General features: G+C 37.7%; 1 protein-coding gene across 1 annotated transcript; it reads left to right on the forward strand.

Moving 5' to 3' along the window:
- The first annotated feature begins 1,282 nt into the window (after positions 1-1,282).
- Positions 1,283-26,881, forward strand: sstr3 (somatostatin receptor 3). Its single transcript, XM_065278620.2, has 2 exons — positions 1,283-1,653; positions 23,541-26,881. Exon 2 carries the CDS (start codon positions 23,556-23,558, stop codon positions 25,017-25,019), a length of 1,464 nt encoding a protein of 487 aa, XP_065134692.1. The 5' UTR covers positions 1,283-1,653; positions 23,541-23,555; the 3' UTR covers positions 25,020-26,881.

Raw genomic sequence — 26,881 nt, forward strand, 5'->3', positions numbered from 1 at the left:
GTTGTAAGTACTTGGCTGCATGCAGTACGCATACACACAACACAGATGCGTTTATGTCGTTTACACAGAAACAATAACATGCATGGTTCTCAAAACTTGTACTTTGAAACCTGTCTTTAAAAGTTTCAAGAAAACACTGTTGTCATGAAACAAATAGCCAAATTGCATAAAATTTCCTTTTGTTGTTGAAAATGTAAACAGCCTTTAAATTAGAATGTCAATGATGGACTTCATGTGAGTTTGCCCTGATATGCTTTAAATTATATGACTATTAACCAAAATCCTTTTAACTTTACATTTTAAATTAATCAGTTATACCATTAACTGTTTTATGGTCCTCTTACAATCATGCTGACACCAAACCCTCTCATCCAGCTATCACAGCTTCATGTTTCTCTCCATGATCTCTTATATCTCAGTGTGCCTCATTCAAGGTTACAGTAGGCTATATGATTTGTACAGTTCTTTTAAATTTTGCGGTATTACGTAAGCAACCCGTAATTGACTCTCAAAAAACTTTGATCTCTATAAAAGATAACCATACCCTTTGATCACTCAGATCATTATTACTGGAATTCAGTAAGACTAATTGCCTGCCTAATAAACCTACACTCTAAAAATGTTGGGCTGAGGATAAATAGGGACAAACACAACTGTTGTTTTTGAATTAACTTATCCTGGGTTGTTTCAGCCATCGGTTGGGTCAAATATTTGTTCTGTTCATTTATTTCTTAACGCCATTCCAGCATCTATGGCTATATTCATGGCAAGAACTGGTTCATAAATGAGCTGATCTGTGCAGACAAGTTAACCTGTGTTTATGCAAGCTCCACACAGAAATGCTTCTTGACCAGCTGAGACTTAAACTGGGGGGCTTCACTCTTTAAGGCAACAGTGAGCCACTGTGCCACCTGGATAGTTTGGGTTTGTCTATATTTTACCCAACCATGGGTTGAAACAACCCAACATTTTTAGAGTGCAGTTTATCTGGTAATATAAAGCATTATTAAGAAACAAATGAAAAATGATAGATGTTGTGCTACTGTCTCTTAAACTCAAGCTACTTAACCAGTGAGGGTCAAACAATAAGACTGCCTGCTATGTATCTTTTCTTGGGTTTATGAGAAAAAGTACACTAGAGCCATTCTCTAAGTATAATATTGAATTAACCACCACAGTATGACAAAAGGTCATGTTATCCTTACTTTACCTGAGGGGGAAAAACATCATCACAGCAATCCATCGTGTAATGATTTTTTTGGTATGCAAACACACGGTACACGTCAGCCTGTGCCTCATAGACAAAAACACACATATAAACACAAGCTCGCGGCTACCGGAGTGATTTATATCAACGCCTACCTTTCCCTGGCGCGTGCTTGCGAAAGACCGTTACCTGGTTACCAGGGAGTGATGATGATGATGGAGCCTCGAGTAATGTAAAGGACTTCAGTCAGGAGAGTTTCTCCCGCGCGCGTTCACTGAGTAAACCCGCCACGCGCTGCTGCATCATCCCGCTGCATCTCCAGCACGCGAGATTGACTGCTTGCACAGGACAGGCGCTTTAAACCTGAATTAACTCACGAAGAGTCATTTTTTGGTTAATATTCTACAGTCTCGAGGACCACGTTGACCGGCAAATGCGGTTTTAAGGTAGGAAAGTTTGCAAGCGCAATCGTGGGCTTGTAAATGTATAGTTTATTCGTACCTCAGTTTGTAAAGCGATGTAAAACGCAGCCTTTTAATCCAGTTTAAAACTATTAGAAATAATGTTTAGTATATAGCTATTAATACAATGGATGCATATTTAGTATAAATTCATGAAAGAATATGAAGAGCTAAGTGTTGTGACACATTTTCAACAATAAACATCGTTGTTTCTCAATGTGAATGGGAGCGTTAATGACAGGGAAACCGCAGGTGCTTTTAAATTATTGTTACTTCAGCCTATTGGAGCGTAAATGTTACTTGGAAACGTCGTGGCAATGTTTACAATCTATATTTTTTGCAACCACCATGATAGTTTTCAATATGTCAGTGTCCTCATTTTCGGTCAAAACTATTAAAGGAATTAATTGATCAGTAATTTTGTGCCATGCTGTTAGAAAAACATTAATGCTGTTTGGGTTTTTATTTATTTTTTTATATTACGTGCTTTTCCAGACTACTTGGTGTATGTGGGAATTCAAGTAGATTAGCAGATTACTTTTGGGTATTTGGGAATACAAGTAGATTTGCAGTCCTACTGTTTTTGTCTGCATCGTTCTCACGTTTAGGCTAAGTTAATTATATGTTACCAAGTTTGTGAAAACCCAGCTAAATACATTTTTTTTGTGATTTACTGGTTTCTTTATAAAATGATCCTACATAATGTAAAGAAAACTCTGTGAAAATATAACCTTGGATTCTTTATTATTGACTAAGGCCATGTCAAAGATTGAAATTAAAGTCGCAATGAAATAGAAACAAAAAACTGTAATTTGTTTTGTAATATTGTGGTATTTTTTACTAATTACTTATGTGAGCTTCATTTTTTTTTTTAAATTAATGTGGCCTCATAGGGCCTTAGTTTAATGATCTATTCTAAGCACATTGTCTAAAGTGCACTTTTGTTAATTTCACAATGGGAAAAATGGTTTGTGCGCCAAGCGCACAGTCTAAAAGGGTTGTTCCTATTCTCGTAATGAGTAATGTGTGTGTTTTGGGCATAATGTGCAATAAACCAATGAGAGTCTCATCTCTCATCCCCTTTAAACCAGTTGTGTTCGCGCCATTTCGATTCCGTATTTAGGAATTTGTCTGAAAAACTAAGTGGAGGAAGAAGACCACCAGTTTGAGATTGATGTAAAACAATTCCGTTGTTTTTATTTGTATTGAAATACATTTTTTAGAAGTCGGTTTTTTTTCAGTCATGGAAGTAAAAATAACAGGCTTTTATTTGCTGTAAATGTATGTATAGGCTACATGATCAGTGTTATTCCAAAAAAAATATTTACAAATATGCAAGTAAAGGTTTGTACTCTAAAAATATTAACAAACAGGAGATAAAGAATTTACAAACGTGCGGAGAGCCGAAACGTTTCAGCACTCGGACAGTGCTGTGAGTGTTTTGAAAAGCTTTTCTTTAAAAGGTTCTCATCTCACCATATCCAGAGGTACAAAGTCATCATATACAATAAATCTAAAAAAAAACATTTAAAATAGATTTGCAATTTGCATTTGTTTAAAGCAAAACATTTAATTACTTCCTGGCTACAGGTAAAGCAGCTCTTTACGCCTTCTCACGTCTTATAATCGGTCCACATTTATGTCCAAGGTACTCAATAATTATCTTTTACATTTTAATCCTTTAATTTTTCATATTTTAAAACGTTTGTGTGCTCCTTGTCAGTGATAAGCAAACGCAATATTATTTTTGTTATTTAATGAGCGCATATACTTACACGCTCATTAAATAACAAAAATAATATTGCGCCATGTTTTGGTTGCCTCAAAATAGCAACGTGCCATCAATGCGCCTGAATACACCTTGTATACAACGTGGCGTTTCACGTGAAAATGGTAATTGTGCCAAGTTGAAACTAGCAACTAGGGCCCATAATCATCAATCAAAAATGCAAATCTCCCCACCCCCAGCTGGAAGTGATCTCTCTTTACTTCCGGTCATATGACAGGTGGGCGGGGTCCGGGCAAAGATTGCAGTGATTAGCAAATATCAGCATGACCCAACTTCAAACGGTCTAACCAGTTGTCAATCCAGCCCTACTTTTATTTAATTACAGAAGCCATTTCACTTGGATATACATCACCACAGGGAAAATAAGACAATACTTCCATTTTATGGCAACTTTAAAGTGAAATTAATAGTTGAAAACAAACTTTGATGCTCCCCATCTCATAGCTAGATTATGATTATTTGGCCTGGATTTCACAGACCTGGTCACATATAGACTAATAATGCTTCTAATTGTTTTATCTAAGCACAAGATTATTAAAAACATTTGTATATGTTCTGTATTATTAAATTGACCATTATTTGTAATATTAATGTATGTATTGTATATGCTCTAATAGAGTTAAGGTTTGTAGGTTATGACTTCAAGGAACTTGCATTCAGATGCCACTGCACTGAACAGTAACAGAAACCCTACTGTACCCACAAAAAAACAGTATGTGAGCATAGTAGGCTATGCACCTTTCTCTTGGAGAAAATTGAATTCATGATTATAAGAAGAGCTGTGATCAACCACAGAGAACCCTCCTGCCAAGAAGGCAAGCATGTTAGCCAGTAACCCAAGACACCAGGCCTGTTCAACTCTCCAGCGAGATGTGTCAGTTTTGACAGCCTACGTTGTAACTGATAAACTGACTTTTGCTAATGGAGACATTAAAATAATCTTGAACATTTTCTTCCACAGTCCCTTTCTGTGTGATCATTTTAAACCCTTAGTATTGCACATTTGCATATACTCCTTAAATAGATGGGTTGTCTTGCATAACAGTGTGTTGATAAAGATGCCAGCGGTTATGATTTACCTCCAAGCAGGTATAATTGAAACTGATATAGGAAGGGGGAGAGCGAGTTGGTGGGGGTGATAAATATGTTCGCCGCTTCATTGTCTAATTAACAGCTCCTCATGAGTCTCATTTCCCCTGAGCTGACAGCTGACTGTCTCTTTAAATCTATTCCAGATGGTGCTCACACACATCTTCATTCAGGTCTTCATTCAGATCATTAGTGCTTGAAGTTTGTTCATATGAAAACCTAGAGATTTTTCATTTTTTGCCTTGTTTTCATTAGTTTTAAACACATATGAGTATGTGTTATAATATTTACTGTGCTGTGAGACTTTGCATCAGGTCTGTGCCCTTTAACCTACATATCTATCTGCATGAGGTTTTATTTTTGTCTACAGAACAAAATTTTTGCATTGCAGACTTCAGCACTTCTGTCAGCAACCTTTCCACTTTTCTTAGTGAAAGTGTGACAGTGTGTGTGCAACAGTATGCATTGTCTCATCACATGCCTCTCTCTATCCCAACACAGCTCCAACTGTTCCACCCACATGCAGTTATATCTCCAGCACACACTCTCCCATTTATCATATAGAAAGTTAGTAATGCACAATACAGAACTGCCACCTGCTTTTCTACAAGCAGTGGTGTATTTATGTTGCATCCAGTGTCATATGCGTAGACCATGTCGAGAGCAAAATTCATGTCAATGTTGTAGTGATGATGAGATCAAATGGCTGCTACTAAGGGCTCGTTGTAGCTTACACATGACTATAAATCAGGCTTTACTCCTTTCTTTTTTCTGTTTGGGTGGGCTTTATTTATTTCTCTCTCAAACTTTACTTTATTTGTCTCTCAGTAATTCACCAATATGGCAAGCAAACGTTTTTGATACAATTTTATTGCTATGCTAGTAATTTAGATTTTCATCTGCTACATTTTAAATCATTTGCAGAGGTTTTTTATATAATTATATTCTTGTTTATAATTTAGCATTATTATCTAGTAAAAATCAGGTAGCTTGATGCAGAATATTGAAAAAGCGAAATATAAACAAAAAAAAGATAAAATATCAAAACAAAATATAGATGTATAAAAACTGAATGTGCAACCCTGCAAATGTAACCCACTTAACCCATGTTAATAAATATAAAGACTGCGAACGATAACATGCAGTGTGATTGTACTATTAAAATACTACGAACAATATATTATTGTATCATTCTACTAATTTCAAAGTAACTTCATTACTTATATGTTAGGGGCTGTTTAGAGGATGTATCTTTTGCATATCGTTAACATGTACTAATATACACTACACATTTAAAGGAAATTTAAAAAAGTGAAAGTGATAATTGGTGCTCTATACGTTTTTGTCAATTGGGTCACAAGTGGATGAGAAAGTCAAAGTCACGTTTACTTTTAATTTGTCTTTTTTGTCCACTTTCGACTGCTTCTGTTCTGTCTTGATTACTTTGAGGAGATGGTCTATGGAGACTGTGTAGTCCCTCTGCTGTCGTTTAAATACGAGTGGGAGAAATGACGGGTTTAAATTGATGCGCACTAATATTATGTCAGAGTCCGCTGCTTGTGTTGTTAGTCAGTGTTTGTATGTGATATTTCAGCGCAAAAACTTTTACATGCTCGGAAAATGAAACTAATGAAAGACGCATAGAGCAGCTGCTTTAGTTTTATCAATGAAAGCTTAAAGGTGACATAGAATGATTGAACGGGGTATGTATTCTTGTTCTGTGATGTGACATGTAGACAAAAAAAATTTTGTTTGGGTCTGTAATCCCTTAGAAGCTTCCTAAAAACCTCTCTCAGATAGCTCTATTAGGGTGGGGGATTTTAAACAATTTGTTTTGCACCAATTTGGCTCCCCCTACTGGCTTAACTTGCAATCTCATTACTGATTGACTGACTTTGCTGCCCCTCAAAAAAATTTAGCCAATTATTTTCTGGCTGACATTTCTAAAAGAGGAATTTCTATGGGACTGAGATGTTTAGCATGTCAAGCACTTTTTGTATGTTCGTGAATGCGGGTAGACTACCATTATTCAACAAAGACAAGGTAAAAATGATTTTTCATTCTCTTTCCCCTTTAACTCTTTCACCGCCAGCGTTTTTTTTAAAGTTGCCAGCCAGCGCCAGCGTTTTTCATGATTTTCACCAAAGTTTAATGCCTTCCAGAAAATTTTCTTCTTTAAATATATAAACATACAATATACAAAATGAAAGAACAGACCCTCTGCTTTCAAACAAAAAACCCCGTTTCATCCTACCTTCAGTGGTTCTTTTGTAATCAGCTTTTGAATATGGGTAGGTTTCTGCAAAAACACCACATTTTGAGCAAAAAGCAGAGATAATTATAGTGTTCACACTAGAAGTCAGAAACAATGTAAAACATTGTGCTCAGTACATCACATTATATAGGTGGAGAGTAGGCAGTCTTTAGTGACTGCTCGAACACATTCGATCACTTGCATGTTTACACCACAAAAGCAATCCTGTCGAATGTGTTTTCGACTACTAAAAAAAAGTTTGTCCGTTAAGGGCTTCTGTAAAAACATGGCGGAACAAAATGGCGACTTCCACGTAAGAGGACCCTCTGTAGATAAAAAGTCTCATTCTAAGGTAATAAAAACGTAACAGTTCATTATAAAAAGGTCTTTATACACCCCTGATAATATAGTTTTGTATATTATTTTTCATTCCTGTCAAGAGATCCTTCTAAAAATTACACACTGCACTTTTAATTCCAGGTGTAAACAGCCCCTTAGACAGCTAAAAACAGATTTAGATTTGAGGCATAAAAGGCAAATACATGATCAACAAATGCAAGCTATAGTGACACTGCAATACGACTTGATCAAGGCAAGTGACAGTTTTATCAGGTGACCCAGAATTCTCTCATAATGGCCCCAGGCCAACAGGGCCATCCTCATTGTTTGGTCCTGGTTAAACTCCACCGACAGTGGACAAAGTTCATGATTCTTATTTAATTCAGAGTGCCTGCAGTGCAGCTATTTAAAGACTTTATCATTCTTGAAAAGGTTGAAGAAACTGCACAAACAAGGTTCAGCTCTTGATCCTCAAAGAAAGCAGCAGTGCCCAGGTGAATGAATGTCATTTTATGGCTTCAAGGCGAAGCTTAGATGTAAGTGGAAATTGATCTTAGATATTTGATGTTATCACAAGAGAATTGGTAGCATTGGTACGCTGGGTGGCAAAGTAAACAAGTGGATTTGATCTGGCGATATGGGGGATTTGGGTTGGAGAGGGTTTCCTGCTGTGTTTTTTATTCAGCAGCATTTCAAGAGTGATAAGAGCATGCTGTTTTTTGGTGCTGCTGAGTGGAGACTGCAAACCTTTGAGGGATCCCAAGAATCTCAATTTAGAAACAATCTGACAGGCATAAAGATTGAATGTGCAGGCCATGAAACCTAACCCACTTATCAGTGTTGATTTCGAACCAGCTAGTGACATAACCTCTCTCAGGACCGGTAACATATTTTAAAATAATAACATTAATATAGCAGTTCTCAAGGCAGAAACCCTTTTGATCAAATCAGAACATTCCAGTCTAGCTTACAACAAGACTGAGCGTTTTTACAGCTTTGAGCAAATTAACATCTCTTTGGTTAAGACAATACATTCACAGTACAATAAAAGTACACTGCGCCAGCCAGGAAAATGCAAAATATTTTAATAGTACAGCCACAAGAATTCAACATTTTGGACATTTTTCAATATTTTAATACAATAATTTACTTGCCATATATGTAAAGTTATAGGTAAACTTTCAACCTCATTGCCATGATAATGGTAACTTTTGCATGATACATCCAGTGGTACCAGATAGAGATATGATGCAACTATCTGCAAAGAACTGATTACACTGAGCAAACTCCACCAATATAAATTACATTGTCGTTCACCCCACGAGAAAAGTAAAAAGGTCCCTCAAAAAGGTTAATTTAGACAGCTTTTCAGCTCTTTTATTAGATATGTTTGTAATGAATAATTCATATTAGTGCTTTAACAAAAATGCTAGCATAAATTTTTCTGTTTGATGTCGAGCAACTACATGCAACTCGCAACAATTACTACAATCAAAATTATACCTCACCCACAATTTTTTGATGCTTCATTTAAAACACAGAGAAAAATTGCAATGTTTGAGCTTGGGGATTAATTCTTAATAAAACATTATAATATGTACATAATAGTCAATCATTAAAAAATATCTGAAATGTTAATTTCCATAGTCGTAGTAAAAGAGGTTTTAAAGAACCATTTAAGAAATTGCATTTTTATTTAAGAACCTGCTGGATCATCAGTTATGAAGCAATTCAAGGCCCTGTGGCTGGCCAGAGTTGTGGAGGATGATGAGATAGCTCCCAGATGAAAGTCCCTTGATGCTTGTTAAATTTATGTATTTGCACAAACACAGACATTAGCTGTAAACCTGCCATGTGATCTATAATATAAATAAATTCATGCCTGTGGTGACAAACACGGTGTAGATTTACTTGCAGCTTATAACAATGCCAGGACACAGAAACACTGACTGTTTCAGCGAATCATGACTTTTAATCAGGTTAGCAGTTGAGCTAGGCATGTTATCGTCTAGTCTTTTCGAGAATGCAATCTAAGACATTCATTACAGCATTGGCTGCAGATTGAATGAAACTGGGGAGAAAAGTGCAGATTGATAAGTACCTCAAACAACTCTAAATGGAATTGCATGCCAGTCACCTGTGTCATTGACCTTGACATTTCCATCAATTTGGTAGAAACAGTGTCACCTGTCATTTAACAAGTAAACAGAGACAAATTATCCCTCTCATCATCAGAAATGTATTTCCTGTAATATGTGCTAGATACTACAAATCACTGTAGCTTACAATATTAGCTCTTGTTTCGTCAGACCTGTCATCTAATAGCTACCTCATTGAAATGCTGTAGGTGTCCCACCCTGTTGCTCAGACAAGGCAAACCTCACCAGAGAGTAGATTTACTGCTGATCTAAACAGCAAGGGCCAACAATCTGATTAGCTGATGGGGACGCAATGGAAATGGAAAGTAATATATTAAAGAGAACATATTACATGGTGATGCAACATAGACGCCGTATAGCAGATGTCTTTACAACATTCATAAGCTCTCTTTGGTATTATTCAATTCGTCTCAGTAGTTTTGTTTTTCAACTCAATCTGTTTATTTGTAACCAGGTCTGTTTCCCTTTTGCTTATTCAAATTATTTTCATGTAGCAATTGTTTTGCTGTCAAATTCATGTTAATACAAAAGGAACTCTTCTCTGTTAAAGGTCCCATATTTCAAGGCTTTTTAGGGTTATATTTTAGGTTATGATGTCCTTAAAGGGACACTTCACCCATTTGCATAAAGCTTTGTATAGTTAGAACCCGAGTCATGTTTTTGAATGGTCATGCATCATTCCCTCAGTTGCCGCTGAGACAGGCGAAATACAGATTTCCGTGTTGCACTTCCTTCTTTCAATGATGTAAAAAATCATCATTTTGCATCATTGAAAGAAGGAAGTCCAATATCTTTGTTGAGGGAGTGAGACTACAAACACCCCTTTTCTCTGTCAAATCGGCACCAAATTCTAAATGTATGTTACATTTCGACTACAAATATGACGCACTTTCAATAAAGATTAATGTTTCTACGGGTGAAATGCTCCTTTAAGAATATATATTTGCAGTTTAAGAGCAGAAAACAATCTCTATATATTTTTTACAGTTCCTCTTTCAGGAGCTGTGCTAAAAACAGGTCGTTTTGGCCTGTAATAAGTAATATTCATGAGCCTCTCTTCTGATATGCTGTTGTTTTATGGGTAAAATACGCAGTTGAAATAATGTTACCCATGGAAGTACACTAAGTGTTAGTTCCTGTACACTAAATGTTAGGTTAGTAAACCAACACCAAAACCTAAGAGATTTTAACCTTACCATGTTTAACTCAACAGGGCCGGTGTCTGTTAATAAAACAAACAACGTCTAATTTCCAACAGATATTCTATCAAAACCGGTGGCTTCCAAAGACTTTAACATTACAAAACAACACGTAAGCATCAAGTTAGCAACGCAGGACTTACGTTAGACGCAGGACGCACAGCTGAAATAGCACGTCAGACTCAAAAAGAACAGAACAAAGTTTGTCGATGATTGCAGAGGCAAATATTGCCGACGATTCTGATGGATGAGTTGTTGACACTGCGTGTGAATCACAGAGGAATTGAAGGAGCCTGATGCGCGAAGTTTCTTGATATGCTTGTTTTAATAAAAAGCTTTAGTTTTAGTAGGATTTATTGTGCATGCAAATCATATTGTAGTTGTTTAAGGAAGACCAAAGAGTTTAAAAGACAAGTTTATTTATTCTTTATACTTACACATCCGCAATTGTGCATCAGTGTCTTATTCAAGGAATCTTGGAATCTTATTCAAGTTGTAGGCTAGTCAAAAGTTGTATATGGCATTTATGATCCGCCATTGAAACTGTGACCACAAACATTAGCTTCTAACTTTTGAATAAAAAAGCCAATAAATCAGCTATGCCTTCACAAAAACAACTTTTTATTTGAATGTTTTAATGTGTTGACACAAACAACTTTATTTGAATGTTTCATTGATACATGTAGTTAGAAAATAAATGTGTTAAGTAATTTCTTGATGATGTCAGGAACCGGTGAAGCGGCTTTTTGAACCGGTTCAATGAGCCGAACTGTCCGAAAAGAGCCGGTTCACGTTAATGAATCGGACTTTGCATCACTAGTTTACAATATATTATTTCAGTTTTCTCTGGCTACATAATGTAGTTTAAAAGTATGGACTGCGTGATAAATCGCATGCGATTGTCTTGCGCACCTCGTCAGTAAAGCCGGTTCATTGATTAGTAGTAAATCACCATCAGCTGCTTTCAGAAGTGACAACCGGCAGCTGGTTCTGAAAGCAGGTGATGCCGCTTCACTACTAATCAACGGGATGCGCGTGACAATCACGTGCAAGTTGTTGTGCAGCCCTACTTAAAATGTGTTACTTACGGGTTGTGGATTTGAGGTCGGATCCAACAAAGTAAGGACTGCAACATCTTTGATCAGTAGATTCTTGGAGAAACCGGCATTGAACTGCCACACTGAAGCAGTCACTTGTTAATGTTTAGGACAGATGGCTAAAGTCAAACTAATTATTGAGGAATTTCTGAATAAATGTACATTAGCCATTGTTTTCATATATTAATGTTTGTCACAAGCCTGTGCAATGATTTAGTTTCCTGACATCCATCGATTAAACAGCATTTTCTCACATGGTGCGATACTCCTTATGCTGGGTACACACCAAAAAATAATCGGGCTGATTTTGGGCCGATTTCCCCCCTTCCAACAATCCTAGCTATGTCCCGAGTATTGCGATGGTTCTACAGATTATTTTATCAGATTGTCCCTTCGTGTGAGGTGTGTTAAGAGTGTCCGAACCTGCTCGGTAGAACGTCTGAGCCGCGCCGATCGCGAATCGTAAATATTCAACATGTTTAATATTTACGATCAGAAATCCTGATGTGTGTGGGGAATACCGAGGACAAACGCGAGCAGGCTATTGAGATTATCACGTGGAATGAAACCGTATCCAATCAGAAAGCGAGATGAGGGAAGATGAAGGAGTCATGGTGCAGCACAAAGGCTGCTTCTCAATCCTTAGGTCGCATTTCCAGGCTGCATATACATCATCAAGACTGTCTTATTTCAGAATATTAACAGTTATAAAATTGACTATAATTTCTAGTTTATCGTATATTGTTGTAATATACTTATGACTTGAGAATGTAATGCTCAGTTAACTTGAATAAACCAGGTTTCATGACATATGCAGCCTGCATATGCGACCTCCGCAGGCTACAGCCTTCGGATTGAGAAACGGCCAAAGTGAAGTTGATGTGGACAGCAGAGATGGAGGATCAACTTCTTGATTTGTGGCAACAGCACAAATATACAACGTGTCTTGTAAAAGCTATTCCAAGCACTATCATTGTCTTTCTGCATATCGTCCGCCATGCTTATTCTGAAGTCTCGCAAGATTTTGTAGGATTTCCTGTGTTCACAGTCGAGACTCTGGTTAAAAATCTGTTTGTGTGTGGTGTGCTGTCTTTGACACATAATGGCACACCACACACTATAGGAGCAAAACGGTTAAATCTAGGATTTTTTATCCTCATGTTTGTGGTCTATCACATTTTTAAAATCTTATAAGATGTAAAAAATCTTTTGGTGTGTACCCAGCATAAGGGGTTTGCTTGGCAAAAAGGGGGTGGGGCGATGGATGTGGACAGTGCTCAGGGGGGAGACTGAAGGCGGTGACTGTGTTTTGATGACATAGCAACTTTTCAGAAATACAATTGAACCGTTTTAACTCACAGCTACTTCAGGCAGGCTGTGCATTTGACTCTTAAATGACTGTTTTGAAACTTATATGGTATTTACATAGCCCCTAGACCTCAGTTATCATGAAAAAAGCCACAAAATTTCAGATTTGACAATATGGGGCATTTAATGTTTAAATGACTGTGTGTCTTAGATGTGTATAAAATATTAAAACATCTCAATGTCACATCTTTACAAGGAGTCAAAAGAGAAAACCACATTGGCTTTGTACCAAATGACGCCCTCAGCCATTGCATTCCTCCCATTGAGTTCACACGTTTTTGACGTAATGCCACATAGACTGGCATATATAATTTGCTGTAGTGCAGACTCAGCACACTAAGGACACGTAGCAGTCACAATGGGGCTGTTCATGACCCTCAGAAAGTAAACACAATTTCACTACTGGAGAAACAATGAATATACTTGTTAGAATGATCCTGACCACATTATTGATAAAGTTACTGAGAGTGCCAGCTGTTGACTTATGTGTTTTGTTAACGTCTTTACTTCCTTAAAATGTACTTTAGTGGGTAAGATATAAAGTTACCAACAATTTTGGACCTCTGTTTTTTGTTACATGCTTGGAATAATGTAATGCAGACCCATGTAAACTATTCCATTGTAAATTCCTATAGCAGTATTAGATACTTTAAACCTTTAAATATAAAAAATCCATAAATAAAATATATTTGAAGTAAACTGAAAATATCTTTAAATAACAGAAACAATAAAGTTACCTATTTAAGCTTATATTAAGTAATTATTACAGAAAGACTGTAAAGTAAAGAGCAGTAATAGAACTAGAAATATGGTATGTGACCCTGGATGACAAAAAAGTCAGCAAAAGCCAAAAATACATTGGTCAAGAAATTATAAAATTTTCTTATGCCAAAAATCATTAGGATGTTAATCTATTTTGTACATTTCCTACCATAAAAATATATATAAAAATGTATTTATCATTAGTAATATGTGTTGCTAAGGACTTCATTTGGAAAACTTTAAAGGCGATTTTCTAAATATTTTTTTATATATTATTTATTTATTCATTTATTTTGCAGCCCCAGATTTTTTTTTGTATCTCGGGTAAATATTGTCCAATTCTAACAGATCATACATCAATGTAAAGTTTATTTATTAAATTGAACATAATGACTGGTTTTGCGGTCCAGGGTCACATATTATTTGTTCAAATGTATCAACAGATAAATACCAAGCTGCTTTGACACAAATGACGGAGAAGTGCAGAGCAAAAATGGTGGATGTAGGGCTGCTACACTGCAATCAAACAATTATTTAATAATTGTGACTGTGGGTCTGTAGGGTGGTCTGTAACAGTGTGGGACTCCCAGCCTAAAAGTATAAGACACTTTCAGCACCAACACTTGAGAAACTCTGTGTCTAAGACTTAAACTGGCTTGAAAGAGAGGCTGATTCCCTTTCCCTGTAGCATCAGGTGGCAAATTGAATTATTTCACTGATGAGCAGCATGCTGTTACAGCTAGTGCATAAAGACAGTGTCCATTTGAAGATAGTCAGGCTATAAGATTGTGTTAAGTGACTCAGAACCTGAATGATATTGTTTTTCAGGGATTCTTTATTGTGGAAAGGAATGCATAATGGGCCAGACATATCTCAAGACAAACTAAACAAATAGCTTACTTGATTTAGTCTCGTTCCTTACAATTGATGTCTTTGTTGGGTCGGTGTAGTAAGGGTCTGTCAACCCTATAGAAAGATCCTCCTTAAAAAATCTTATTTGCCATCTCTCCCAAGAACAAGGTGAATCACTGAAAGGATTTATGCCCCCTATAGTGAGAGAAAACAGATTAAAATGAATGTCTGTTCAAACAATTCTGATTTATTTGACCCAAGAAGTCCACCTTTTAAAAAATGATGAGATGAAATGCAGAGAGATATTAAAGGATGTTCAAACTGATTTAAAAAACATTTAGGCATTTAGTCGTTTAGCAGACACTTTTTTAAAATATGTAGTCAATGCTCATCTGTTTGCTACATTTGTAATACATTTTTACATTGAATTAAAATTAGAGTATAAGTTAAATAACATTGTTTTCTGTATAATTTTACTGTTTTTTTTCTTCAATTATTTTTAGTCTATTAGTCATCAAATACTAGTGTTGTAGTTCTCGAGACCGGTCTCGGTCTCAAGACCACTTTTTAAAGGTCTTGGTCTCGTCTTGGAAACGACCGCATTTTGGTCTCGTCTCCGTCTCAGACAAAGAGGACTCTGAATTTTAGTTCAAGACCGGTCAAGACCAAAACTGATGGCACACTGCAAAAAATGATTTTCAAGAATAAAAGTTTTTTTGTATTTTTGTCTTGTTTTCAGTAAAAATATCAGAAAATTCTTATATTTAGATGCTTTTTCTTGATGAACAAAACAACCCAAGAAAATAAGTCTAGTTTTTAAAGCAAAAATATCAAATTTAAGTGATTTTGTGCATAAAACAAGCAAAAAATTGGGGTAAGCTAATTTTTCAAGTTTTTCTTGAATTTTGTGTTTAAGAAAAAGGTTCAAGATTTTTTGCTTAACTCATTGGCAGATTTTTTTTTTGCTTGTTTTATTCACAAAATCACTTACATTTGATATAAATTCCCATCCCAGTCTCCTGAAGATGCGTATAAATAGCACGAAGTGTAAGACTCGTGCAATACATTCGCCAAATTCCACTTTGGCGTGCAAATGATACGCCAGTCCTTCCCATTCACTTAAACGGTTTGTCGTTTTATTTATTGGTTTCTCAATTTTTTTGCTATTTTTTACCATTTTTGCTTGGGTTTAGGGTTAGAACAACTTTTTGTTATATAAAAATGACATCCTAACCCAAACCCCAACTCTAACCCCAACTCAAAGCGACCATGGTTTAAATATGGACAAAAACATGGAGAAACCTGTATATTAAATAACCTCATTAAGCAAATCTAAAATCTAACCCTAAACCCAAGCGAAAATGGTTTAAAAAACAGAAAAAAATTGAGAAACCAATAAATAAAACGACAAAAAAAGATGCACCGTTTAAGTGAATGGGAAGGACTAGCGTATCATATGCACGCCAAAGTGGAATTTGGCGTATGTGGGTGATTATCACGAAACCATTGAAACACCACGGCACTAATGATTTTAGATATAAAATGTGTAATATAGTAATATTAAAAAGCCTCAGAATTAACACAATACTGTGTTCTACCTTGCACAATGTGTGATTTCAACATAAGAATTTATAATTTGTCAATTTTATCTCATTTTCTGCTGAAATTCTCATTACCGCAATGCGTCCGGCTGTGTTTGAACATGCGTTATGCTGTAATTTAAACATATTAAAACAAAAATATTTAGAAAAAAAATAAATGGATGTTTTGCTAGACTACTTTAGATGACAGAAAAATAATTTACTGAATATTCATGTATAATAATAATGAAGAAAAATTAGGAAATTGATATGTCCATGCCTGGTGTTCTCATCCTCCGCAACACTTTTTGAGAACAGTTTAAGCACACATACAGAATTTTAATAAAGTTTGATTTTGAGTGACCAAGCAGATGGACCAGTTACTTCAAGATGGCTACCAGGTAAGATCATCTCTTTATATCTTTCCAGTTAAATTTGAAATATTCTCTTGTCAGAATGCTTACACGACATTTTGATTATCATTACCGAAACAGGTAGTTTTCTACATTTCGAAAATTGTTTGATTTACAATTTTTTATGAAAATGTTCTTTATTAAAGTCTAATTATATGCACTGAATAAAAAATGAGCAAAGCCTACGTGGCTTCTCTATTTTTAGCAAAACATACTGGGGTACCTCATCCTCCGCAACACCATTCTCATATACCGCAACCATTTAATAGCAGTTGCGGTAAAGAGAACTTCTGTTTCGGAAATGAGAATTTAAGCATATTGTTTATTACATTTAAATATCTCTTATGAATTTAAGATAAATTTAAAATGTTATAACTGTTGATATTTTGCTTTATGATGCTTCATTGTAGACAGTCAGGAAGTGAGAAAAAAGCTTTAGCAAAGGCCAGGTTGACAAAGTTCAGGGAGAAACTTAACAGCAACCCAGAATGGCTCGAGGAGTACAGAAGGAAGGAGAGAGAGAGGTTAGGTTTGGAGATATTACTAGCAGGTGTAATTAGCAAAAAACACACTACAGTGTTAGGAAATGTACATGACACACACACAACACAACGCAACAAGTCTATACTATATGATGATGTGTACATAAATTTTTTTCTCCCATGTTGTGAGACATGCTAATTTAATGTTATGCTTTCTTTCCACTTTCAGGTATCAAAAACAACCTAGCGATGGCACGCCATGCATCTAGGCGCTGCAACATCAGTTGGATCACAAGATCCACAAAGTTGGATCCCATGCTTGCCAGCATCTCAGCTACCTGCGACTGCACAACGCGCGCTGTCTGCAGCATCAGATTGCTGCCTGGGGGCGAGGGACAAAGGGAGACTAGAGGCGGCACCTCCTTTCTGCCCAGTGCGGGAGTCACAGACACCAGAGAGGATGGCCTAAAAGCGCCCGGCGCTGTGACAGAAAGCGGGTTGCTGCGCAATTCATTAGGACTGTGCGTTAACCCTTTCCGCCTCTGCTGTCTTCGCAGCATGTGGGTCGTGTTCGAGAGTGGGGGGGGGGGTGTTGTAGACGCTTATGTGAGGACGGGCCCTGGGGCGAGCAACACAAAACCAACTGAGGAGAAAAATGCTGTTTTTGAGCGGCTTCGTTCCGGACGACAGTCCCCCAGGACCCAGTTTCTTGCATCATATACTGTAGGATTTGTGCCAGGGACTCTTGTGATGCACCACCGGTTCTGGTCCATGAGACACAGGGTGGTGAGGTAGGAAGTGGCTCATAGACTTAGAGCTCTTCACCGCTTCCGAGAAATGCTCCGTGATTGTGCCCACCGTGTCACCAAACAGGCCGGATGGAGAAACAGGCGTGACTGTGCATGACCACCATGAGTGGTCTTCGTGGCCCTTAGCGTGAAATCCGTAGCCATTCTCAGATCCCTGAAGGTATTTAGATCCATGCTGCCCTCATCTAGAGCCTTAAGCACCTGCGCCTAAAAGATCTGTAGGACCGCCATAGTGTGCAATGCAGACAGAGCCTCTCTCGGCGCGGGTATGCTTTTTCGGACAGGTGTGCTGTCATGAGGCTTCACTACCCTCAAAGCTGTGCCACACCATCCAAGGGAGTGGACAAGGGGCAGAGGTGAGCAGCCACAGCGTCCTTGATGGGGGGAATACACAGGTAGCCTACCTAAGAAAAAAATGGGGGGAGGGGTAGCCCACCCTTTGGTGACTTTCCTCCGAGCATCAGCGGGGCGGCCTGAGTGAAGAAAACAAAAGTCAAGCTTGCTTCTCTGGGGTTCTTGTGGGGTGCTCCACTCAATCTCCAAGTCCTGCACAGCTTTGAAGAGAATGCGCACCAGTTCCTTGTAGAAGGATGGCTGTGTGTCTGATGCACCACGTGGAGCCTGGTCCCATTCTGCATCCAACACTGTCAGAGACATCTCATCTTCCGCCGCCGGAAACCCAAAGGAAACAGACCTGGCGGCTCCCGGTTCAGGACACAGGCTCTCGGCGACAAACTGAACCGGTTGAGCGAGGGGAGGACGACCACCAGCGGCTCTTTGCCGGCAGTGGGACACTGCAGTAAGAAACCTCCAAGGGCAATGTTGAGCCGGGTCCTGAGCACCTTCATCGGGAGATCCTCACAATAAGGGACAACCTGAGCCAACAATTGCCGCCTTTGGGTGGAGAAGCCCCAAGCAGAGCACACAGAGCTCGTGTGAATTGGGTGGGTCGATCAGACCTCCGCACCACAAGCAGATTTGCGACATCCCGGAACACAGAGAGGGCTGCTTACATTTCAACCTGAATTCAATTTTGCTGCCTATGAAGTCTGTCCTAAAGCATTTCTCGGAGCTGCCATTATGCAGCCAAAGTCATTGTCTCATAAAGCAGCGAGGGAACAAGTCAGCTGTCTAAACTTTCGGATACAGCCTCTCTCTCTCTCTCTCTCTCTCTCTAATCGAAACAGATACAGAATGGTAAAAGGTCAGAAGACCAAATCATATCCAGCAAGGAAATATTTTTCATCTTATTTACACAAATGTTTTGTGATATCCAGCTGACATTAGCTGCCCATTTCTCAATCCGATGGCTGCAGCCTTCAGAGCTCGCATTTGTAGGCAGCATATGTCATCAAGACCATCTTATTTCAGTATGTTAAATGCATAAATGGGGACTTAAATATGACACAAAGGAATATTAATATAAGCCTTCCTGTTCTCATGTTTTTTCTTTAATATTTTTTCCAAAGACTACACAATAAAACAGTTTTGAACTTGAACGCATGATGCTGTAAATATTATCAGACTTTCTACTTTAAAATTTGTTTTTAACTAAATCTCAGGCTAGTATACGTATTCTCATTACCGAAACCTATGTATCATTACCGCAACAGATGCTTATTAAATGTTAATTTCATTAATAGAAGCATAATACTTTGATTTTAAATGCATGTGCAGAATCTCCAAATTATGTTCTTTCAGGTTTGTCATGTCATTTTGAAAATGTGTCAGGTTTCTTCGAAATATAAAAAAAAAATAGTTGTAAATTGTGGAAGGTGTTGCGGTATATGAGCTAAATAAAACAAAATAAAAAAAAACGTTAAATTTAAAATAAATATTATTTCAGAATTTCAATTTACTGTGCATGACTATTAATAATCAATTTTTAAAAATGTGAAAATATATTAGCTTTTCTAACAGTGTTGATGTTTTCTGACTGTTGCGGTAATGAGATTTTTTAGGACTTATTTTTGAAATTATGTTACAAAAAGTGTTAAATGATAAGTAAAAGTTTTTAAATTAATGTTCCCATATACTTCAGACTTTGTTTCTAATGTCTGGTGGAAAAAAAAGTAAATTTAAGCAATTTTTACATTTTCATGCTTGACATTTTTACAACCAAGTTTTCGTGAGAATCACCCATGTATTGCACGAGTTTTACACTTCGTGCTATTTATACGCATCTTCAGGAGACTGTATTGAAATTCCCACATATCTGCAATGCCTTTGATTATTTTATCAACTTCTCTGATGGCACACACACACACACACACACACACACAAGAAGTGTCTAATCATATGCATATTCCACATTTTATCATAAGTGTTTTAATGCAGTGACTTGCACTGGTCTTGGTCTTGACTTGGTCTCGGCCTGTCTTGGTCTTGGTCTTGACTCAGTCTCGACCCTTTAAAGTCTTGGTCTTGTCTCGGTCTCGGCCTGTCTTGGTCTTGGTCATGACTTGGTCTCGGTTTAGGTGGTCTTGACTACAACACTATCAAATACTTGATAAACAGCATGTTTAATGGTCAAAGACACAGGGGTGCCACTTTAATTTAACCGAGCAGGAAGTGTTCACTAAAAAGTCATTTCAAGTTCATTACAAATAAATTTACTTTCAGATTTGAGTGGGCGAGTTTTAAACCCTGTAATTTGTCTGTCAATTTAAACCAGTTTGAGCCACTTAACGCCAATTAGTGAATAATATGCAATCATGATAGGATGATATTATTGCGTTCCTAATCGGCCAATCCCTGCAGATTGAGCAAAACTTTTCACTTGAGCTCTTTTATGTGAGATTGAAAAATACCATTTATACACTGGCATTGCTGCTGGACAGAGGTTTTTTTTTTTTTTTTAGAAAAAAGGCCCTGCCTTCTTCACTTTAAAAATAAAATAGAATAGAATCAGCAGAAAAACACAGCTGTGTACTCGTAATTACCAATTGAAGTGACAATGAGCCAAAGGTAGGCTACATTTTCATTATAAAGTTAAGCATTTGTCATTTTATATCTTATTCATTTAACTGCAAAAGAAACAATTAGCTTTCTAAAGCAGTTAGTTTTTTTTATGTTTAGCTATTTAATCATGAAGGTTACACGTTTGTGGGATCTTTTCTGAGACTCAAACAATCACAGGCTCTTCTCTTTCTCTTTTATCTCCTTTTATTTATTATTCTCTTTGTTTGATTTTGTAATTTTTTCAGCATTCATTGTTGCATTGACAGTGAATAGCGTAAGGTCTACTCTTTTTCATATCCTCATCTGGGCATGTTTAGGGAAGAAAGGTTGAAACTTTGAACCCTTTGGAGATTTCATATGATGAAATAGCTTATTTTATCCTGAAACATTTCAAATCGTTTTCCTCTGTTTTCAGTTTTAAAAAGATTTAATAATTTAAAGTCTAAAGAATGAAATACAGAATATTCAATGCTCATACAAGCTTACAGACATAAAATATAATAGTATATTGGAATAAAAACAATATATTTGTCAATCAGTTCTCACTGTCATCCAGTGTCTCTTATTCTGACTATAATCCTCATTATATCTCTGCCCTGATCGTATCCTGATATAGCACGTGTCTTCATGTTTTCCCATGTCCCTCTATTATCTTTGCCACATTGATCCACAATTTATCTTCCCTATTCTCTGCCTCAGGCCATAATTGCAACCAAGAAAGAGAAATGGACTAGAAATGGTGGGAGACAGGTGTGAATATTTCACAGAGACATTTAGCCTCTTCTTTTCAACAAAGAGAGATGAAACTCATAAGACAGCATCACCTGTTTTTCATAGTTTGTCATGCCTTATTCTTATGCTCACATGCACTAAATTTAAATCATAAATACCAAATTGAAGAGATAGTACACCCTAAAATAATAAACACAACGGAAGAATTTTGAGTTTTAGAGACTTCCGTAGTATTTTTTGCTCCTATTGCTGAATATCAGTCATGTGACCTTTTCTGTCATTCCAGTTGCCTGTCACCATCTTGAGTACCTACAGAGTACCAGTAGGCTACTGACAAGCATTGGCTAGCTTGCTACAATTTACGGATTTCTTATCTTTTACTGTCTATGATTTTTACGGATACGGGAAATGCTACGAAAGACAACATTTCGCACCTCGACTGTCTTGAAAAGAAACGCTACTTTAAAAAAAATATCTTGGTTAGGGTGTGATGCCTACTTGATCCCTGATGCGTTCTTCCAGCCGCTGTCCATTGCTACCGAACTACCACTACTTTTACAACACTAAGAAGGCGCGACACAACATGAAACTTTGCTCGAAGTATCACCTGGAACTCGAGCATTGAGAACATTGTTTGTGTACACAGAGTTTACTAAAAAGAAAGGTTTTGAACAACTGACTTTGGCTGTTATGGTGTCCGCTCGCAATCTTTGCCAAACATAAATAATCGATTTCCGAATGCGAATGAATGAATCTTATATGAGGCTCCTTTTTCAACTAGAAGATAAATATTTTTTTTTTACTTGCGACAAAAAAACAACGAATTATCCGTGCATTAATATGGAGCTATGCTTTAGGAGCTATCCATCTTTACTCGATACATCTTGACAGGCAAGATGGTGGAGAGCGGACGCCTAAACAACCAAAGTCAGTTGTTCAAAACCTTCTTTTTAGTAAACTCTACACAAACAATGTTCTCAATGCTTGAGGTCACGTGTAGAGACACAGGTGATACTTCGAGCAAAGTATCATGTTGTGTCGAGCCTTCTTAGTGTTTGTGTCTATAGCGCTCACAACATATTGAAGGCATATCTTAGTTCTTTTAAAACAACTTCAGGTACTAAAAATGGCGGAGACAAGTTTGAGATGTGAGTGATGTCAGCTGATATTCATGAATAGAATATAGTAGGAAATAAATATGTTCTTTGTGTTCAGTAGAACAAAGAAATGTATGTACGTTTAGAAAATGTTTTATTATTGGGTGAACTACCCCTTTAAGATTACCAAGGACGCTGCTGAATATCCTGAGAAAAAACACCAAACATCATTAAACATCTTGCAAATAGCATAGTCAGCGCTGAAGCCCCGCTGTGTCTGGTTGTTAATAAAATGTCAGTTATTAAATACAATGTGTGGGAACGTGCAAGGTTTATTCATCTGGGGAGTAAATGTACACTAACACAAGCCAAAAAAAGACAGCTCAGTGGAGCCTCATTGGCGTTCTTATCACTAGCAATTGTTTTCCATCTGACACAACCTTGGCTGTCACACCCTTTAGAATTAATTTATTTCCCTCATTTAATTACAGTGAATCAAGCCATGTTTTCATACCTCTTTGCTTTAGGATTTCATCCTTGTTGTTCTTGTTTGTTTTTCCACATTTCAAACGTGAATGTAATGCTAATCGTTTGAGCTCATTCTCATGATCCAGCAATTGCCCAAAGGAAAAAAAAACAGGACCATCCAAATCCCTGTGTCATGTAAGTGTTTTTTTACGATAAGAAGGTATATGGTTCCACCATAAACAAGTGTTCTCTGGAAATGTGTTACATTGATACTATATTGTATGTATTTAGCATCCAAGTTTGATAAAATGGTGTGAAACTGTACAATGGTGCTTTTGTCTGTAAATTATGCATTTATCACATGCCTTGTATGTGAGAATGCATTGATGGGAAATAATAATTTGTGGTTGTTCTTTGTATAGGACAATGGCCCCCAGATGAAGGCAGTGACGTCAAAAGAGATGGAGTTATCCTCAATAGACGCCTCTGCTGCACTGGGTTTATGGGGCAACAGCTCCATTCCTGATTTCCTTCTCAGTGAGAGTATTCTTAATGACACCTGCCTTTACAACACATCAAACTGCACCAATGGGACAGACACAGGGAACCGACCAGGAACAAGCATGGCTGGAATATTTATTCCTCTTATATACATAATCGTCTGCATAGTCGGTCTGGGTGGAAACTCTCTAGTCATCCACATTGTCCTGCACTACTCCAAGACTGAGTCGGTGACTAACATCTACATTTTAAATCTGGCTATAGCTGATGAGCTTTTTATGCTAGGCCTTCCGTTCCTCGCAGTTCAGAATGCCATGCACTCCTGGCCCTTCGGATCCTTCACGTGCAGACTCGTAATGACTGTCGATGGCATCAACCAGTTCACCAGCATTTTCTGCCTCACTGTAATGAGCATCGATCGCTACCTGGCTGTGGTTCACCCCATTCGATCTTCAAAGTGGAGGCGACCGCAAGTCGCCAAAGCTGTGAATGGAACGATCTGGGCGGTCTCCTTTGTGGTCGTCCTACCTGTGGTGATTTTTGCTAACGTGCAACGAGAGGGAGGAATTTGCAACATCATATGGCCGGAGCCGGCCAATGTCTGGGGAGCGGCGTTTATCATCTACACCTCCACCGTTGGCTTTTTCTTCCCCTTGCTAGTCATCTGCATGTGCTACCTGCTCATTGTAATTAAGGTCCGAAGCTCGGGAAAGAAAGTTCACGCCACCTCAACCAAACGGCGCAAGTCGGAACGAAAAGTCACGCGAATGGTGGTGATAGTCGTCGCTGTGTTTGTTTTTTGCTGGATGCCGTTTTACGCCCTCAACATCATAAACCTGGTGGAGTCGCTGCGTGACAAACCTCAAGGCCTGCATCTTTTCGTAGTTGTGCTATCGTACGCTAACAGCTGCGCCAACCCTATCGTGTACGGCTTCCTGTCTGACAACTTCAAGCGGGGTTTCCGCAAGGCTCTGTGCCGCTCCTCGCGCAGAGTGGAGAACCATGAGCCCGCGGTGCAGCAGCATCAGCAAGAAAGAAGAAGGGTGCTGATGCCCAGGGAAAGCCTTAGGAGAGGAGTGAGAGATGAAGAAGATGAAGAAGAAGAGGAGTACAGGGAGGAAATGACAGAGATGACAGAGATCTGCAGGATTACTCAGAATGGAAATGGAAGCGGACAACCAGAAAGCAGTCGTGCCCTTTTCACTGAGAGACCCTCAGCTCCGGGGGTTTCTGAGATGGCTTCCCCAGGCAGGAGAGACACTGATGGGGAAACCATTGGGAATGGTCCAGGACTTGGGCCTGCGGGAACCCTTCTGAATGGGGCCAAAAATGGGAATGTTAAAACGCTGCCAGAGGAACCAGTGGAAAAGAATAACTCATTGGAGATCAGCTACTTGTAAAATAACTAAAAGGATTTATCTTGGGTGGAAAAACAGAAAATTTGTAGGTATTTTTTTCTCCTGGCTTCTTTGAAATCTTGTTTTATTCTCAAAATCAATTTATACTTAATAAACAGACTTAATAGTATGAAAACTATTTTAGTTTTAAAGTAGATTTTACTTAATTTATAAACGCTGGCAGACCGAAGATTTGTCAGCAGCAGCATTCATATGTATCAGTACATACAATATATGTGAAGTATATGTGCCTTCTAAAATTGTTTGAGAGACTTATTCAATGAAATGAATTTACGACTGGGCACAAAAAATGAGACTTGTAGCACATTCGTTTGTGATAAGCCAGTTGAGAAGATGAACATTTTGTACATGTTACCCAGGCCAAAAATTGCCAACCACACATTTTGTTGATAATGTTTGTATGGTGGTCCAAGGTTTTCTGTAAATCTGTCTTTTTCAATACTTTTTGCCTTATTTGTAAAGGTATTGTACACTAAATGAAATGTGTTACAGTTAGATCAGAATGTACAATTTAATCAGTAGAATATAACAAGACAATTTTGTGTTCAAAAAAGTCAGCACAGCATAACATAACATCCAGATTACCACCCATTTCTAAGAGACTCACAAGAAAAAAGACTTGTACTGTTAATGCTCCTCAGTGTCACACACTGACAGTTCCTTAATGGCTCATGTTGTGCAGGGAGACCCAATTTACCACAAATAGACACACAAACAGACACATTCTAGCATTGAGCTTAATGTAAAAGACATTGAGCCTGATCCTTGACCCAGTCGGTTTATCCAGTAAGGTGGCTTCAATTATTATTATTATGATTATCCAATTATCAGTTGCACACCCAATAAACATATGCATACCCATACACAATTCTAGTGTCCCCGTACGGCACTGCAGTATGCTTATGTGACATTCAGATACCCTTTACTGAGTGTTATAAATAACATTACCATTGAGATCATGGCATGCACTAACGTATCACCTACACTCCCAAGCACCCTACGCCACCTCCTCCCACGCACAAACTCACACTTAGATGGGCTCGGAGGCGTATAGACAGCCATTACAGGCACATTATGGAGATAGAGCTACAACCATATCTAATAACTGTACTGTCCCTGCGCATTTCACAGCTTTCATTTAAAACCGATTGTTTTAATTTTTAGAAAAGAATGTGTAAAAAGCTGTGGGAAATGTTTTTTCTGCAAACTAGAAGGTGTTTATTGTGATTATGTTCAATTGTTGTGTTATATCTATGTGATATTTATTGCGCACTGTTTTTACGACATGCTCCGCAAATGCTGCCGTTTCTGTCTGTGGGCAGAGCGGCACCCATCCTGTGACCTTATGATTGGACAGCTCTAAATGAATGTCTGTGATTCACACTGGACGTTTTGACACCCACCGAGGCTCACCCACATATGATATGGATGCACAAAGAGGCAAATAGTGCTGAAGGCTGCTTGTGAACACCATGATATTATTCATTTCTTGGCACGGATTAATATAGGCCTCTTGTGCAAACAAAGCCATTTGCTCCGAGATAAAAATACAACGGTGCCCAGATGTCCTTAGTCAATATTTTATTATTTTTGCACCGTAAATGAATTTTCTTTGCGTGATCTCAAATGAACAATCTTGCTTTGAACTGCTTAAGGTGTATAAAATGTTATAAATTCTGTATTATGCTGTAATTTATGCGCAAGGTTTTGGAAGAGTTTTCAAATGGATTTATATAGCTATATGCTGGCTGCATCCTGTGTTAGTTTAAGTACGTCCTTTCATATTTTAAAAAAAATCATTGTATGTGTAGTCAGAAAATGACCAAATTCTACATTTATATATT

This window comes from Paramisgurnus dabryanus, chromosome 3, assembly GCF_030506205.2.
Source record: "Paramisgurnus dabryanus chromosome 3, PD_genome_1.1, whole genome shotgun sequence".
Lineage (NCBI taxonomy): Eukaryota > Metazoa > Chordata > Actinopteri > Cypriniformes > Cobitidae > Paramisgurnus > Paramisgurnus dabryanus.

Coding starts and splice junctions, on each gene's coding strand:
- sstr3 (XM_065278620.2), top strand. CDS start 23,556: ATGAAGGCAGTGACGTCAAAAGAGATGGAGTTATCCTCAATAGACGCC.